At 39.7% G+C, this 18,639-nt stretch overlaps 1 protein-coding gene across 2 annotated transcripts in view; it reads right to left on the bottom strand.

Moving 5' to 3' along the window:
• Positions 1-10,558, bottom strand: part of LOC108433480 (beta-1,4-mannosyl-glycoprotein 4-beta-N-acetylglucosaminyltransferase-like) — a 31,278-nt gene extending 20,720 nt beyond the window's left edge. The window contains exon 1 of one of the 2 annotated variants that reach the window (XM_017708079.2): positions 10,349-10,558. In XM_017708079.2, coding sequence (XP_017563568.2) covers positions 10,349-10,371 — 23 coding nt within the window. In that variant the 5' untranslated portion in view covers positions 10,372-10,558. The remainder of the gene's footprint in view (positions 1-10,348) is intronic. The other variant, XM_017708078.2, reaches the window with a different exon arrangement.
• Between the last annotated feature and the right edge of the window lie 8,081 nt (positions 10,559-18,639).

Genomic DNA, 18,639 nt, shown 5'->3' with positions numbered 1-18,639 from the left:
AAAGCCTTTCTGATGCTCATGTTTCACTGATGCATGACTGAGCTTTCAGTCTTTTTCTTGCTCAACCAAAGAAGGGCCACCAGGAAGAGGCCAAGAAAGCTGAGTGGCAACACTCAAGTGTTATAAGAGGAAACCTACGTGACCATTTTAGAGTCTATTTAAAACCGGTGTATGATCTGATTCAAGTCATCTGATGATTCGGCTCGTATTTACTTTAAAATTATGCAGGGAAATCACCCTAGTTCTGTTGTGTACATAGTGTTCACTCTGAACTGCCATCTTTATTGTTTTTGACTACATATCGGAAATAAATATGTCATAGTGTTGTGTAGGCTAGAATACTGTTGGCAATAAAGCATGGTTTAGTGCTAAATTTACTTAATATTTCACTTAGATAAGAACTGGAGCTACAAGGCTAGAATTGCCAACACTAGAATTCAATAGTCACCAAAATCATTTCTGTAAAAATACATCCCTAAAACTTCTCCCAACCCACTCAAAGCCCATCAAGATCTTCAATATGGTTGCACAGGATAGCTGATCTGGTTTGGGACTCGGTATGGCTTTCGGACAATGCCAGGGCTGGTATTCACAAAGCAGGACTGGTCTCATAGATAAGATGGAGATCAGATTTCTCCTTATTTATGACAGTTATTGTGACAAATCCTGACTCTAGATCAGTGCTCCTACTCCCGATGCACACCCTGTTGTCTAAATGTGCTGTACACAGTGTTCTGCTACACCGGAAAGTTTTGTTGCTGACACTACAGATGTGACTGGTTTTATTCTCCACTTTCAAATTCACATTGTCCACACTGCAGATAATGTGACCCAATTGTTTTGGAATGTGTAGCGCTGCCTTTGTGTATAGTGATCCTTTAGAGGTCAAACAAAGGATCAGAATGGGATCAAGATTAGTTTAGCCTACATGATTCCTTAAAATAAGCCAGGATATATTAGGAATGACTGTAACATCATATTTTCTCTTTGACGAGTATTACTCATTGAGGAAAAATATTGTCCACTGTCATGGCATCTCTGTCCCCCACCAGTGGCTGGCCCCTGAAAGCACTCCCCCCACTCACTGCCCACCACTGGCAGGCCTGTTGAGAGGGCACTTAAGTATTGGGCACAATGGGGCCTTTTTCCTTCCTCCTCTCACTTCTCAAATGTCTCAGCCTGCACAAAAGCTCTCTTCTACTAAAACTCATACACAGACACACACACCACACCCCTGAACCATCCTGCTGTCTTTCTTTTGTAGCACCAGTTTGTTTATTGTGCAGATAGAAATCAGCAGTAAGCCAAGGTAATAGATCATCTCTATCTCTCTCTTTCTCTCTCTACAACTCACATATACAAACACACTCAACAGTATAATGGACTGGGTGGGAACTGTGCTATAGATGGGTGGTGCAGAATCTCACATATTCTGTGTAGAGTCAACTTAATGCATACACCCAAAACAAAAACAGACCATAGAGGTAGACCAGCCCATGCTAACCCCTAATAGCATTATGTTTTAGGCAAGGCTGTTGCATTCCAGAAATTCTTGAGTCTGAGTCCAATTCCAGGTGAAGAGAATCTTAAGATTAAGATGAAGCAAACCTTATTAGTTCCACAACGGGGAAATTTCACCTCTGCATTTGACCCATTTGTGCAGTGAAACACCACATACACACTAGTGAGAATACACACTCTAGGGGTCAGTGAGCACACTTGCCCAGAGCGGTGGGCAGCCCTATCCACAGCACCTGGGGAGCATTTGGGGGTTAGGTGCCTTGCTTAAGGGCATTTCAGTCACGTATTGTCAGCCTGGGGGGATTGAACCGGTCACAGGGCTGGTTCCTTAACCTCCAATCCATGACTGCCCCCGGGATCTTCAAGAGTCTTCAGTAATCTTACGGAGTCAGCTCTAAAAGATGATATTAGACAATTCTTGATTCCAAAAAATCTAAATATGAGTCCCTTAATATGTATGACACATGGCTGTAATCACTGTTCAATCACCATCCTCTGCTGAACTTTGGCATGAGAGTGTAATCACTGTCCACTGCTATAACCCACTACTAAATTTAGGGTGTGGCTGTAATTATTGTCCAGTTAAAGCCCACTTCTGAACTCGGGGGTGTGGCTGTCTTGGAAGAATATAATCCAGTTTTAAGCCACTCAAGAAAAGTAACGTTATTTGTCTATTGCATTTTATATTCTTTTACTCTTACAGTTGGTTTAGGAACTGGCACTTTAAACTCTCCACTTTGAGTGCTTGGTCAAATTTATTGCCAATGAGTATTCCCTGGAAATTTTAGTGTTAAGGTTAGGATCCCCAACCCAAGTCTGAGTAAAGCTGCTCTCACACTAAATTCCACAAACATGGATTTTCACTGCCCAGAGCTAGCAGAAAGCAGAGTCCGCTGTGGCAGAGGTATGGGGTCATATAAAGGTCAGATGTTTTCATACTGGTAGGAAAGCTTTCCACAGACATGAATGGAAAGTGCAGTACATACTGCAGTCAGTGTAAAATCAGCTTGATAATAACATTATCAAACATCACAAGGTAGCCTGACCAGCTTGGCCATCATATTATGTTTGTTTATAATAAGCATCTCAGTGTAAGATATCTCAGATTATTATCTGAGAGTAATGCCCTGAATTTAGTTGATTAGAAATGTGTGCATATTTCACACCCCTAGTCAAATGCTTTGTTGATTTTGCAAGTGAGAATATGTGAACACATCCACTACAGGGAAGAAACCTAAATAAGACATTTTTCTGCCAATTTTGAAGTGCACAATTTCTATTTATTCAACATGTATAATTCAGCAAATCAACAGTAATTGTGCATGAACATGTGCAGGAGTGTGTTGGATGTGTTATCTTTTTTATATTAGAAAACCAAGAAATCATGTCATTTGACAGGAGGTGCCAAAACTTTTGCACAAAGCCATAGAGCTGTTATTGTTTGTTTTTTTAAGTAAAAATTAAATTTAATCTGACAAAAAAAGAAACAGCAACTGTCATAAGGAGGCTTGCAAGTGCTGAAGACTGCAGCAACTGGACGAGTATGGCGCGGTGACGGGGAAACCCCTGTATCCTGATGACTGCAAGTAGGATAGCATTGACCACATGATAACCAGGAATGCCAATTTTCCTTGGATGACAGACTCCTCCACAACCCTGTATGCAGCCATGAGACTACTGGCTGTTCCCATCCATTCATGATGTATTTACCTTTATTTATTTAGACCATGACATATATAATCAACTATGGTCTGACAGTGAATCCCCAGTTGATGGGATTGATTTTCCGAATCTGAGGTCAGAAAAATTTGAAGTAATAAACTTTAGTTTATTAGTTCCTTTTTTGATTTATCCCCAGTTTTCTCCCCAGTTTAGTTGTATCCAATTCCATCCACTAGTTAGGACTCCCTCAATAACATGATACCACCAGCACTAGGAGGGTGAAGGCCAGCACAAGCTTCCTCTGAGACCTGTGAAGCCAGCCACTGCATCTTTTCAAACTGCTGCTAATGCAATTTGGACAGCGGTAAGCACCTCCTAGGAAAGCATCAACTGCCAGTTCTGTTACGTCGCTTAACAGGCAGCTGCACTAACTAGCATCATGCTGAGTGATGGGGGGGCATCAATTGTGGGACTCCCAGCCATGGATGGACACAAACTCACTCCTGTACAGTTAGGGGGGGGGGGGGGGGGGGGGGGGTTATCCCATTATTTGTACACTAACCACAGTGTATAGCCACTTGCTTATTTATAGCAAAGCTCACCAACCACTGCAAACCTCAAATGCCTTTTTTTAGATACACATTTACATACACATACATGCTTTTGCAAAAAAAGCCCAAAATGGCAAAACATTAGGCTTTTAATGTTCTTAACAATTCATTAAACAAAGAGAAAAAGTAATTTGCAACCCCAAGTCCAATGAAGTTGGGACGTTGTGTAAAACATAAATAAAAAAAGAATATGATGATTTCCAAATCCTTTTCAACCTATATTCAACTGAATACACTACAAAGACAAGATATTTAATGTTCAAACTGATAAACTTTATTGTTTTTTGTGCAAATATTCACTCATTTTGAATTTGATGCCTGCAACACGTTCCAAAGAAGTTGGGACAGGGGCATGTTTACCACTGTGCTACATCACCTTTCCTTTTAACAACATTCAACAAGCATTTGGGAACTGAGCTTTGTAGGTGGAATTCTTTCCCATTCTTGCTTGATGTACAACATCAGTTGCACAACAGTCCGGGGTCTCCGTTGTCGTATATTGCGCTTCATAATGCGCCACACATTTTCAATGGGAGACGGGTCTGGACTGCAGGCAGGCCAGTCTAGTACCCGCACTCTTTTACTGCAAGGCCATGCTGTTGTAACATGTGCAGAATGTGGCTTGGCATTGTCTTGCAGAAATAAGCAGGGACGTCCCTGAAAAAGACGTTGCTTGGATAGCAGCATATGTTGCTCCAAAACCTGTATGTACCTTTCAGCATTAATGGTGCCTTCACAGATGTGCAAGTTACCCATGCCCTGGGCACAAACACACCCCCAAACCATCAGAGATGCTGGCTTTTGAACTTTGCACTGATAACAATCCGGACAGTCCTTTTCCTCTTTGGCCCGGAGGACATAACGTCCATGATTTCCAAAAACAATTTGAAATGTGGACTCGTCAGACCACAGGACACTTTTCCACTTTGCGTCAGTCCATCTCAGATGAGCTTGGGCCCAGAGAAGCCGGCGGCGTTTCTAGGTGTTGTTGATATATGGCTTTCGCTTTGCATGGCAGAGTTTTAACTTGCACTTGTAGATGGAGCGACGAACTGTGTTCACTGACAGTGGTTTTCTGAAGTGTTCCTGAGCCCATGTGATAATATCCGTTACAGAATGATGTCGGTTTTTAATGCAGTGCCGCCTGAGGGATCGAAGGTCACGGGCATTCAATGTTGGTTTTCTTCCTTGCCACCTACTTGCAGAGATTTCTCCAGATTCTCTGAATCTTTTGATGATATTATGGACTGTAGATGATGAAATCCCTAAATTCCTTGCAATTGCACGTTGAGTAACGTTGTTCTTAAACTGTTGGACTATTTGCTCACGCAGTTGTTCACAAAGTGGTGAAACTCACCCCGTCCTTGCTTGTGAATGACTGAGCCTTTCAGGGATGCTCCCTTTATACCCAATCATGACACTCACCTGTTTCCTTTTTTTTTTTTTTTTTTTAACCTGTCATGTCTGGCCATTTTTGCAATCGGAATGGTAATCCGAATGTACTGATGTACCAAACATATTTGTTTTCACAAGAAAAAGCTCTATAGGTTACTAAAGCCTATTCTTGTTAAAGTTTTTATTTTATTTGTTTGGCCAGGCCTGACAGGCAATAAAAAAGAGGACAGGAAAGAAAGAGAAGAAGGGAGGAGAGAGAAAAAAAAAAAAAAAATAATAATAATAATAAATCATAATAATGATAATTAAGTAAGTAAATAAATAAATAGAAAAAAAAATAATAATAAAAAAAAAGAGAGAAAAAACAAATAAAATAAGTAAATAAACAGACAACTAAATAAAAATAAATAGATAAATAAGTAAGTTAAAAAAAAAAATTAAAAAAAAAGGGAGGGGAAAAAAACAATTATACAGATATACATACATATACATATTCACATATACATATACATATATACACCCAGACATAATTCTACTATTTGCTGCTACATACATACACATGTTTACATATCTATACATATGCCTCTATACATACTCTATACACTCACCTGTTTCCAATGAACCTGTTCACCTGTGGAATGTTCCAAACAGGTGTTTTTTGAACATTCTTCAACTTTCCCAGTCTTTTGTTGCCACTGTCCCAATTTCTTTGGAACATGTTGCAGGCATCAAATTCAAAATGAGTGAATATTTGCAAAAAATATAGGTTGAAAAGGATTTGCAGATCATTGTATTCTGTTTTTATTTACGTTTTACACAACGTCCCAATTTCATTGGAATTGAGGTTGTAGTACAGGATATCCTTTCCCTTTGATTTGCTCAAATGTTGAAGTCTTGTAAGTAAACTTGCAGACAGCCTTTTATAGGAAGAACAGTAAGTAATGTTCCTCTCAGCATTAACAGCCTCAAACACCTGAAAAACTGAATTTCCAAGCTATGAGACCAAATATTCTCTGTAGAGTATAAACCTGGCAAAAATCATCAGTAAATAGCTTTACATATTGGGCTTTGGGCTCATTTTCTCTTTCTTTTTGCACAGGAGTGTACATGGTTAACACTCATAGCTCATATCACCACAACAAGTAATAAGGAAGGCTTACTACAGCTGAGAACATGTCTCATATACACTGTCAGGTCTTTCTTATTACAGGCCTGAGGGTTACATTCCTCCTTATCATTGAGAGATTGTTGTCATTGTTTATTGTTTCCAGTGAAAAAAACATATTGTTTAAGAGAGAAGCAGAAACGCATGAGCTGCTGGATCAAGCGTCGGTTTCTCTGGTTCACCAGGCACCGCCTCGCCAGCCTCGACTCTCACACTTGTTCCTTAATTGTTCTTACTTGAAGGGGCTGCATTGCTTTCTTTTCAAAATTCTGTTGCTATCATGAAGTAGCACTGTGAGAAAGTTTCCAGAAAGTTGGCATGTGAGGTTTTGGTTTGACAGTTATGTTTGTAATAGCTTTAGCATTGCTGCATGTAAAGTAGTCATATCAATAAAACGTATTGCATTAGAATTAAAGACAGGTAGTGGGACAGAGAGAGATAGTGGAGCACAAAGAGAGGGTGAGAAAAAGGATTATATACAGAGAGAGAGTGCATCGCATATATGTGGTGTTACAATACAGTTAATAGACCTATTAGAGGTTCAAACATTTTGGCACAGATCAGAAAAGATATAATATGTATATGCATTGTAGGCACCCCCGGGCAATTAGCATACATTAAATAAAATAACACATCCTTTAGAGAGAACACACTTAAATATGCAACCCTTCTGCAAATTTTAGTGCACAATTAATTTAAAATATTGGAAAAAGGCCTCATTTTATAGGTTCTTCCCCAGTGTGTTAAATTCAGCAAACAGTAATTGTGTATTAAAATGTACAGAAGTGTGTTCTTAGTTTCACATAGAAAACTGCCAAAACATCATTTGACTGGTGACACGAAAACGTTTGGTCACAGTGGTTTAGCAACGTTTTGGCAGCTCATTGTCTTTCGTGGTTTATTGCTCAAGAATGTCACGAGACAAAGATAAAACAAGGCATACATATAACCAGGCCAGAGTGCAGCATGATTCACAACGCTTATTGAATATTTTCACAGTAGTTGTTGCCAAAGGTACATCATGAAATCTGTCCAATCAGTTGTGATTATTTATCCATTTAAACTTTGTTTACATCTTCTGGTTCTACATCAAATGCAGTAGCATGCATTGATCTCATTTCCAATCAAAACGGCTGTTAAGCACAAGTTATTCATTCTCCAGAGTCAGAAAAAGAAACAAAAACATGTTGAAGAAAATTAAACAGAAGCTCAACAACTAAATATGACGTCATGTTTTTCATCATTTATTGTGTCCATCCTTCAACTTCATTACAGTTTCCATTCTTATCAGGAGGCTTGCTTTTAGCTTGTCTGAGAAATCTGCTGGGATATTTTTCCACACCTCCACAGTTCAGTCTTAGAAGTTGGTTGCATTTTATTAAACACATTGAATGATGATGAGGTCTGGACTTCAGGCTTGTCACTCCTTGGTTCAAAGAACACCACAATCCACCACTAGTTAGGACTCTCCAGTCACACGATACCACCAGTGCTAGGAGGGCAAAGGCTACCTCTGAGACCTGTGTAGCCAGCCACAGTATCTTTTTGAACTGCTAGTAATGCAATATGTTTGGACAGTTGAACATGCTCAGAGAAAAGCATCAACCGCCTGCACTGACTGACATTGCATTTAGTGATGGGCAGAGAGGGGGGCCTTCCTACCCACCCAAAGAGCAAGGCTATTATGCCAACTCGCAATCTCCTGATAGGCCAAACGCTTAGATGGTTGCTTCACTTGAGAGCCCAGATTGTCTTTTATCTAATCTCCACAAAAATGAAGGGCTGCCTGTGCTTGCTAGTACATGCTGTATCTTCTTCTTCTTCTTTCGGCTGCTGCCTTTAGGGGTTGCCACAGCGGATCATCTGCCTCCATCTTGCCCTATCCATTGCCTCCTCTACTTTCACACCAACCATCTCCATGTCCACCTTAACTACATCCATAAACCTTCTCTGAGGTCTACCTCTTCTCCTTATACCCGGCAGCTCCATCTCCAACATTCTTTGCCCAATATATCCACTATGTCAGTGTAAATGCTAAGCTCAATAAAATGCAACAAAGCGTTGTGCCGTCAGGCAGAAGAAGAATGCCTCCTCCAAGGGAGGCCATTGTTTCTGCTCAAAACAATTTGTTCTTTAGCAGAAAAAGACACTATCGACCAGCTTAAAGAGTGTGAAGGCTACCTCTAGCCTCTCTCCAACACACCCATTTCACTACACATAAACACAAAGAACACAAACACACATTTTTAACTAAAGAATGACATCAACAACAGCATTTAATGCCCCTTTCTGGAAGGGGGCACAGGGATGTGGTGCAGCTCTGCCAACCACGGCCTTGTCTTAAGCTTCTCCTAAACAGTGCAGTACCGTTTCCCGCTTTGAATCTAAGCAACAGTGACACAACATGCAGCGACATGGCACACTTACTGTAAACACATTCAAGGCCTGTTGCAACGCAGAAAGACATTTGATGTAAGGAAGATATCACTCAGCGAAACCAAGAGGTAGAAAACAAAACATTTTCCCCAAAAACATCTTGAATAGAAGTACAAATGAAGCAGCTTAAGTATTGAGCGGCAGTGGAAATTCTAAGTAACAGCATGTCAGCCTCTGTCAGCATGGGAGCTGAAGTTTGACAGACGCTGTTTTTCTTCATTTTGTTTCCTTTTGGTCGAGGATACACTGCTAAATCTCAAATGTCAGTGGAGTGACCAACCTGCACCGATACTGAAACCAATGAACCACAATGAAATTAGACCAAAAAAGGAGTTAGGAAGTAAACGTTAATGACTAACATGCAACAGATAAAAGCAGAATATGTTCCTCACAAATGTAGTAAATGTATTGCCATTTGAATATACAGAAGTGCACTTCTGTTACTACCCAAAAAGTTACTTAGCTACGTACCGAAAGAGAAGTGACTGCGTATGATTCATCGTGTGGCTTTATTTTGGCATAATGTGCAAATCATGCATCCTAAGGAAGAGCTAGCACACTATGAAGCCTGATAAAGCCTCTGAACACAAACACAGAGAAGGAGAGTGTATGTGTGTGTGAGAGAGAGAGAGAGAGAGAGAGAGAGAGAGACAGAGAGAGAGAGAGAGAGATAGCGATAGAGAGAGAGAGAGATAGAGAGAGATAGAGAGAGAGAGAGAGAGAGAGAGAGAGAGAGAGGGAGATAGATAGATAGAGAGAGAGAGAGAGAGAGAGAGAGAGAGAGAGAGAGAGAGAGAGAGTTTAGGTAAACCAAGTCATAACATGCTTGTTGATTTTCTGAGTGAAAATAAGTAAGCATCCTCTTTGGGAAGTTCACTTTTTATTCACACTTGAATTTCACAGAAAGACATAAATCGTGGCCTGTTTTATTATTTATAAGTATATTTTAGCTTAGCAAATAAAACAAAGTGTTTCAACAAACACGCCCTATTCACGTTTGGTCCCTGTAGAATGTGAAATGAAATGAAGGAAGAGATTATTTTTACTCAGAAAGGAAACTAAATGGGACGGAATGAAAACTCAGATCAGGGTTGTTCATACTTAATTTTGGAGAAACTAGTCAAAGATTTAGAGGAAATGGGATGCCTTGCAACAATACAAGGCCTAAACTGTCACCGTAAGAAAAACAGTCCTCAAAGCTTTCATTTTTGAGAGAGAGGAGAAAATTAAGCTCCACTCTTCTTCCAACTTCTAAAACTGAGAGCGATGGAGTAAGAGAGAGAGAGAGAGAGAGAGAGAGAGAGAGAGAGAGAGAGAGAGAGACAGAGAGAGGTTGTGACAGAATGATAGAGACTGAGAGAGAAATAGAGAGTGCAATAAAGAAAGAATGATAGAGTGAGAGAGATAGAGAGAGGAGGGATACAGAGCAATACTGAAAACAATAGAGTGATAGAGAGTGAGCGAGAGAGAGCAGCATACATAAAGAGAGAAACGGAGAGAGAGAGAGAGTATGAGAATGAACAAAAGAGAGAGAGAAACTCTTTCTTCCTGCTCCTACCTGCACATGCTGGTCCTCCCCATGCTCTCTCAGCATGCTCTCTCTCCCCCTGTGCAGGAAACACTTGTGGTTTGTAGAACACTCTGCATAGCCTGCTGAAAAACACCCTCACACACCCGCTGACACAGAAACTAACAGCAGAGCGAGTCAAACACATACTCTAAAATGCTGCTACTATATGGGAGGAGCAGAGCTGTGGACACACCTGTTACTGGCCCCTCCTCTCACTCTGTGTCCTGAGTTCAGTTCCGTAAAACTGCACCATCACCAGAACTGATCATCAGGAATTTATCTGAGAGCGGAAAAGAACAGGTTTAGCAAATTAGAACAATTCTCATTCTCTCCGTCACATAACAGACACCAGAGGCGTTTCTAGACTACTTGCTGTACTGGAGGACACACAGAACTACGAGGGGCACAGCTGCTGTACCTCTTTGCTTGGCAATCAGTTGTAGAGGTATAGCTGTGCATCTGGTAAAAGCCTGTCACACACTGAATAGGTTAACTGAACTTGTACTAAAGTGGGTGTTACTCTGCCATGGATGAGGAAATGAGAACCAATTCATTTTTAATTCATTTTTACAAGGCTCCTTTCACTTTTCCTCCCTGTTGTATTCCCTCTTTCTCCTCCCATTTTTTTCCTCTCATCCCTCTTTCAGGAGAAAAGGTTCACTTATTGTCTTTATTGTATACCTTACATTTTATTTTATTTTATTTTAAATGAAATGAATTTGCAGATTGATTTGCTTGCAGCATAAAACTAAACACATGTTTTGTCTTGCATCATTAAGCAAACTTGATAACAATCTTGCAGAATGAGTAATTTACAGAAGTACTGGCTACAGAGTGACACCCATTTCATAAGCTTGTGTTGTCAATGCAACTTATTTGCCTGTGCTAATTTAAATAAAGACTGATTTTAGTGGGCTAATATGTATTTTGGTAGGTTTTATAGTTCTAGGTGGCTATTCAAATCACATAGCTATGAGTTATTGTTGTCTGCTGCATTAATATTTATTAAAATGTATGTGTATGTATATATATATTATATACGTATAGAGTATCTTGCAAAAGTGATTACAACCCTCACATTTCTGCAAATATTTTATTATTATTTATTTTATTATTATTATATTATGTCACAACACTATAGAAATGAAACTTGGATATAACTTAATGTGTATAGCAGTACAGATTTACTGTCCTCTGAAAATAACTCACACAGCCATTAATGTCTAAATAGCTGGCAACACAAGTTGGAAAAAAGGAAGTTGGAAAAAGGACGCACAGCTTATGCAAAAGTTGGCTGTGTCTATATTTGTGTTATATATTAGACATTGTGAGTGCGGGTTCCAGTAACTGCCAAAAAATCAGAGCTGGTCATTTCCTCTGTAATGCAACACTTTATATCAAGTCACTCTGAATGAAAAATTGATGAACATTTTGAATTGTTCTCAGAATCTCTCATTATCTCTCAACCATAATAATAATAAGCCATAATGCAGACACTCTAAACACAAAGTGGAACCATCGAAAGATCTGAAACGTTAAGCCTCTAAATTACTTCCATTTGAATAAACAAATCATCTGTGCTGGTGCATGAGGGACAAATCCAGTGCTACGTCTCTTCAGGTGGGTGGCTGTATTCTGCACACTGCAGCCAAAGATCAGATTGGTCAGGTTAGACACATGCAAACTCACTGGACCCATGTCTCTTTTACAGCCAAAGAGGTAATAAAAATGCCAGGCTTCTTTCTAGGCCTGAACTTTGATCTTGTTTGTAAGTAATAAAAACAAATGTGTCCATGTCAGAAACACCAGATCACTAGTAGTGTCTTAAAATGGTTGCAGCTGAGTTACCTGTGTGCTGTAGATCAGATGGCCAGTTGCTAAGCTAGACTAGATGAAATTGAAATTTACTGTGCAAATATGTTTGTTGACATTTAGGCCCTAATGGCTAATGTCAAATGCTACAAACCAAATTCAAAACAACTGGGACATGCACTAATAAAAACAGAAAGCAATGATTAGTAAACTCTGTTTGCCCTGTTTGAAATTGAAAACAGTATGACAATATTGTGGAATTGGCTTTGAAGAAGTGCCGTGTTGCTGCTCAGTGAAATGCTCTTTTATTGAACACAGAAGAGTGAGACTAACAGGGAAGGTCACCTCTAACAACATTTTGCCCGCCATGCTCCTTTAGCTTCTCTTGAAATGCATGTGCCTGCTACACAAAGTGGCTAGCTTACACTGACTCATGTCTAATCAACTTTACTAATGGCGAATTCCATTGTTTCAAAAAAAATGAGTGGAAGCTGGACAAATTTACCTAATTGACAAGCCAGCAAACATCCTAACTGCTTTTTATTTCACAATGTCTTTAAAAACAGACTTTTGTAAAACGTAATGGCTCAGTGCCACACTTCTGACATGTTTTGCAGTTGCTGAAGAGAACTGTCGTAACTCTTGGACAACCTTCACTGACGTCAAGGTCGGATACGTTTGGCCTACAACCCCCCCCATCTGAATCAGGTATTCCGGGACAAGGTGTTAAACCAAAAGATCTACATCACTACCTTTGGCTAGGCGTCTTTAAAAGTCAACATAATTAGCTGTTTTTTTTTTACATCTCCATTTCATTTCTTTCTGCTTATAAAGTGTGTGGAATTTCAATCCCTTCGGAAATCCAGGGGACCAGCCTGTTGTTCTGTACAGAGATCTTTATTCGTTTGCGCGCAGGTACCAGACACCTAGCCAGCCCGTAAGCTTTATGGGTTGACGCAGTTATATAGCTGGACTGATGCCAAGATTAGACCCAGCTCATACAGGACACGTAACAGGTGTGACAAACATGACCATATAGCGTTAAACAGGAATAGACAGAAGAATGTCCTCAATACATCCACAGCACAGGCACACGCAATACAGAATTTATAACACAGGTACAGCACAATTCAAAACAATAAATTCAGTGAAGTGATAACAACATACAGTTTCACTCTTAGCCAAAATGTGGTCAACCAGCCAAGACATGCCAAGACATGTCTGACGTTTGTATTTCTCCTTTCACCGCTAAAGTAGCTAAGAAGTAGCGAAAGTTTACAGCTCTCCAGTACATTTAACATCAACACACTTCTCCATGCTTCTTTTGTGGTACATGTTAGCTTTTAAAGATAAAGCTGAAACTCTCAGCAGTGACAACGTGTATTACATTTGTATGAAACTATTTGGATCAAGTTACAACAGACCTCTTTTTAGGGTCATAGATCCTAGTGGATTCAGGTAAATCAGTTGGGTTTTTGTTGTTTGCACATTTTGCATATCAGTCTGAGATGAGAGCATCTCCCACATGAAGGCATTTAGCTAATAGCGGAACGGTTTCTCTGTATGTTTTGCCTGGAAAAAGTAAGCAAACTCTTAGCTCTGTCATCTATTCAAAGGTATGTAAAAGAGACATGTGTTTGCGGTGGAGCAGCACCAGAGACATGCTGCACTCACCCCTGTTGTCTCTCTCTTTCGCTTTCTCTTTGATACAGAAATATGCATAATTCTGCATCTGTGTATTCTGCAACTCAAATGAAGGAAAAAAATAAAGCAGTGTGTAATTTTAGACATTTTTTGGAGTTGCTAAAAAATAAGAGCTGTTCTGAAGAAAGGTGTTCGCAATAAATGATTTTGTTTGATGTACTGTTTAAACAAAGCTTCAAAATCATCCAGTATCATTAACCCCCAAACCCATGCAGTCTGAATATAGAAGCTAAGCTGCAAAAACAGCCTGTTTTTGTGATGTCACTACCATGACATCATATCCCTGATATCACTACCATAACATCACATCAACATTAGTTTATCCCTGCCCATTCCTACTGAAGAATGGGGTAATTTAGTTTCTGTCTGTAGCAGTTATTGATATGTTATGCATGTAATGATGCAAGGTACCCCTTAGCACATTACCACTATAAATGACTGTATACATACTTACTTGTTTTAACATGCACTGCTCATACTCACCTTCAGGTCCTAAAAGAGTACTGATTGTGACTCCTGATTGTGAGTCCACCCTCTGTAGTAGAGGAGGGGAAAATGTGGATTGTGTGAACATTGTAAATAAGGGTGATTGATTACTGTTTCTATGGCCTTGTATTTTGACTGCCACGTATAATATTGTGCCATATTCATTTTAACATGTAAATAGGAAATGTATGGTTTATTTTCCTACCTGTGGGGGGAATGGAATAGCTTGGGGGAGGAGTTACCTGTATATATACGGCTCTGTAACCACAGTTTGGGGTTCTTCCCTTATGGTAGCAGTGTTAGGCTACACCTGGTTTGTAAGGGTTATTTACGTGACTAGACTTATGTTGCTTTGCAGTCACAGTCTAATTACCTCTGATTGAGGCCGTGTTTTTTTTTTTTGTTGTTGTTTTAAAAGCGCGCTTGTAAATACACCGTTGTGGCAAATTAAAAGGTGACAGGTTAAAAAGAACTTCTCTACTCCTGCTCTTTTTTTTCAATGTCTAGCTGCTTGCCCTACACTACCCATAAGGCGTACCATTTTTATTCTTTTGGGGATAATTATGGCCACGCTTTATCACAATGCACATTATTGGTACTACAAGGAAATTTGGCATTTTGCTGTCTAACCATGCCCAGTCCACTATCACCATCATTCCTCAGCACCTGATTGGAAAACTGGGCCTGAACACCTCCCTCTGTAACTGGGTCCTGGATTTCTTGACTGAGAGACCTCAGTTAGTCAGGATAGGTAATAACATCTCCAGCACCACCATACTGAGCCCCTCAAGGCTGTGTGCTTAGTCCACTGCTAACTCTCCACATCATCACCACGGCTGTGGTGGGTCTGATCAGCAAGAACGACGAATCAGCATACAGAGAGGAGGTGCAGCGGCTAACAGAGTGGTGAGGAGCCAACTCTGAATGCAGACAAAACTAAGGAGATGGCTGTTGACTTCTGAAGAGTGTGACGTGACCACCCCCCACTGAACATCACTGGCTCTGCTGTGGAAATCGTCAGGAGCACCAAGTTTCTTGGTGTCCACATCACAGAGAACCTCACCTGGTCCCTCAACACCAACGCCATAGCCAAGAGAGCCCAGCATCACCTCTACTTCCTGCCGAGACTAAAGAAAGCTCATCTCCCCCCTCCCATCCTCACCATGCTCAGGGGGACTGTGGGGAGCATCTGGAGCAGCTGCATCATCGCCTGGTTTGGGAATTGTAATGCCTCTGACTGCAAGACCCTACAGCATCTGCATCTGCAAAGCCACCAGCATTGACAGAAGTTCAGTTTGTTCCTCAAGCAATCAGATTTTGAAACTCACAAGGACTGAACTGAAAACCCCCTCACACACATACTTTACACTTGCACACACACACACACACACACACACCTCTTTTGATGCTCTCACTCTAACCTACTTGCACTAAAACATAGCTAATACCACAGCTAATTCTGTAATCTACTTAAGTATAATTCTACCTCAGTAACGTATGTTATCATCTGACTGTGTATATCTACATATTACAGCATGTTAAATGATTTTGCACCTTATTCTCACTACCTCATGTTCAGAAATGAGTGCTGTGTCGGTGCTGCACTGTCCTGTCTGTTAACATACCTATCTGTTTAATTATTGTATTTATTGTATAGTTTCTAGTTTAATGTTTGCACACTTACGCCTGCACTTTGTTTGTACTGAATTATTTTGTTCCATGTTGCACCATGGTGTTCCTGGAGGAATGTCATTTGATTGTACAGTGTACACAGAAGGAATGACAATGAAAGCTTCTTAACTCGACTAGTGAGTGAGCTGTTTTAAAGTTTATTTTTCCAAGTTATTGAGTGGAGGTTAAATCTTGCTCTATAAAATAACGAAGATTGCAACAAGGATGTTGCAACTATTGGCAAAGCAGGAACTGTGTGTGTGTGTGCCAAGTGAACTTTGGTGTTGCAGGAAGCAGTGGTGTATGTGTATCTGTGGATGCTTTTGTGCAGATAGAAGCACCTAGTGATAATTTTAAACCTGTTATGGTTAATATCAGGTTCCATTGTAGTTCATGGCCCTTTACGCTTTACAGAGCATGGCGAGTGTTTGAGTGCTGTGGTATAAAGTGAGGTCTGGCTCATTTGTCTGAAAAGCACTCTGAATTGCCACTGGCATGAAAAGTGCTAGCTATATAAAGAAAGATTGTTTTAGCACTACCAGTGCTGTTATCTGGCAGTTACAAGCTTATTGAGCATCTTTTCTTTTAGCATTAGATCACTTACAATAAATTGAGTAGCGATACTACCGGTGCCCTGCCATTTGTATCTTTCTTTTAAATTAATCTCGTGCTGTAGAAAAGGAAATGTGCCATCAGTGCTTAAGGCAGATTCAAATTAAACAGAATACTGTTTATATATCTTCTGTTGGTGTCACAATTTCGAATGAGTGTAATTTTATTCAATTACTTTGTTTTTTGGTAGTGCATTTATATTAGGTTGCAGGGTGGTGCCTTTCCTGTAGTGACAGGCTGTTTTTTTAATTGAACTACATCTTAAGCTGGATTATAAGTGCCCACTACAAAGTATTTGTGCAATAGTCATCTGTCCTTTGGCCATGTAAGACTTGTTTATAGCACATACTACTGTTTGCTTTTGTTTTTTTTTCTGTGTCGAGTTGTTGACTACATTTAATATACAAAATTACTGTTTTTAAATTGTGTATTGACAGATATGGACATCTTGGTGCTAATTTTTCTTTAATAGCTCAGCTGATTGTTAATATAAGTTGTATCAGCCTTATTCCATGTTCTGTGTGCCTTATTAAGATGCCATTGGGTTTCCTGTTGGAAGGTATTGCTCTGAAATTGGATTTGGGGCACTGTGTGGGGGATTAATAACACAAAACAAGGCTACAGGGTCAAGATGAACAACAAGTCATTTCCTGGACACCAGCAGCACATTTAAAAAATGTTGAATGATACAGGTTTTGGAGCAACTTATGCTGCCATCCAGATGACGTCTTTTTCAGGGAAGGCCTTGCATATTTCAGCAAGACAATGTCAAATCACATTCTGTACATGCTGCAACAGCATGGCTCAGTAGTAAAAGGTGCTAAACTGGCCTGCCTGCAGTCCAGTCCTGTCACCCACTGAAAACATTTGGTGCATTTTGAAACAAAAAATAAGACAAAGGAGACCCCGAAATGCTGAGCAGCTTGAATCCTATTTCATGCAAGAATGGGAAACATTTCACTTTCAAAACATCAGCAATCGGTCTCCTCAGTTCCCACACACATACAGGTTTTACTGTTTTTATTACACAAATGTATATTGATTGTAACAGTATATTTTTCTTATGTAATAACACATGTAATAGGGTAAATGCTAATTCTCCAACAAGCATACACTGTATCTGTACAGGAAATGTCAAAACAATTTAGCTAACTGTAGAAGTACTACAATAATGTTGTAATAGTGTTGCGACATGATAACCAGAGTTCTGGCTTTAAACTGTTCTGTAAAGAGACAGTACAAAAAGACACCAGATGTCCAAGTTATGATCAAGATGCACTTGTGTAGTAAAATGTGAAATTTTATAGAAGTACATTTATATTTGTTGCACTACTATAATCATCTGTAACAGTAAACAGCAGTACTTACATTGAAATTACATCTGAAAATGCCAGAGTAGAGAGAGAGAGAGAGAAAAATGGAGAGAGCGAAAAAATGAAAGTGAAAGACAGAAAGGGATAAACAGACAGACAGACAAGTAATGAGAGAGAAAAGGAGTGACACAGACAGACAAACAAAAGCGTGAAAGAGAGAGGGACAGACAGATAAAGAAGTGAGTGAAAGGGATAGAAAGAAAACATGTGAGACAGGGAAAAGTAGGGACAGATAGAGAGAATAAAAAGGACTGAAATTGAGGAGAGAGAGAGACAGACAGAGAGAAAAAGAGAGAAAAAAATGGAGTGAGAAAGATTTAGAGATTGACAGAGAAAAGGAGTGACAAAAAGAGAGAGAGATGAAGTTCCTACAAGAATATAGTAATGTTAAAAAAAGAGCATACTTCTGTTAATAAAGCAGATAAATGAGGAAAAGTGTCACAGGATACACAGTATCTCACAAAAGTGAGTGCACCTCTCACATTTCTGCAAATGTTTTATTATATCTTGTCATGGGACAACACTATAGAAATGAAACTTGGATATAACTTAAAGTAGTCAGTGTAGTTTGTATAGCAGTGTAGATTTACTGTCTTCTGAAAATAACTCAACACACAGCCA

This window comes from Pygocentrus nattereri, chromosome 1 (assembly GCF_015220715.1).
Source record: "Pygocentrus nattereri isolate fPygNat1 chromosome 1, fPygNat1.pri, whole genome shotgun sequence".
In the NCBI taxonomy this organism is placed as follows: domain Eukaryota; kingdom Metazoa; phylum Chordata; class Actinopteri; order Characiformes; family Serrasalmidae; genus Pygocentrus; species Pygocentrus nattereri.
This window is presented reverse-complemented; position numbering and strand designations above follow the sequence as displayed.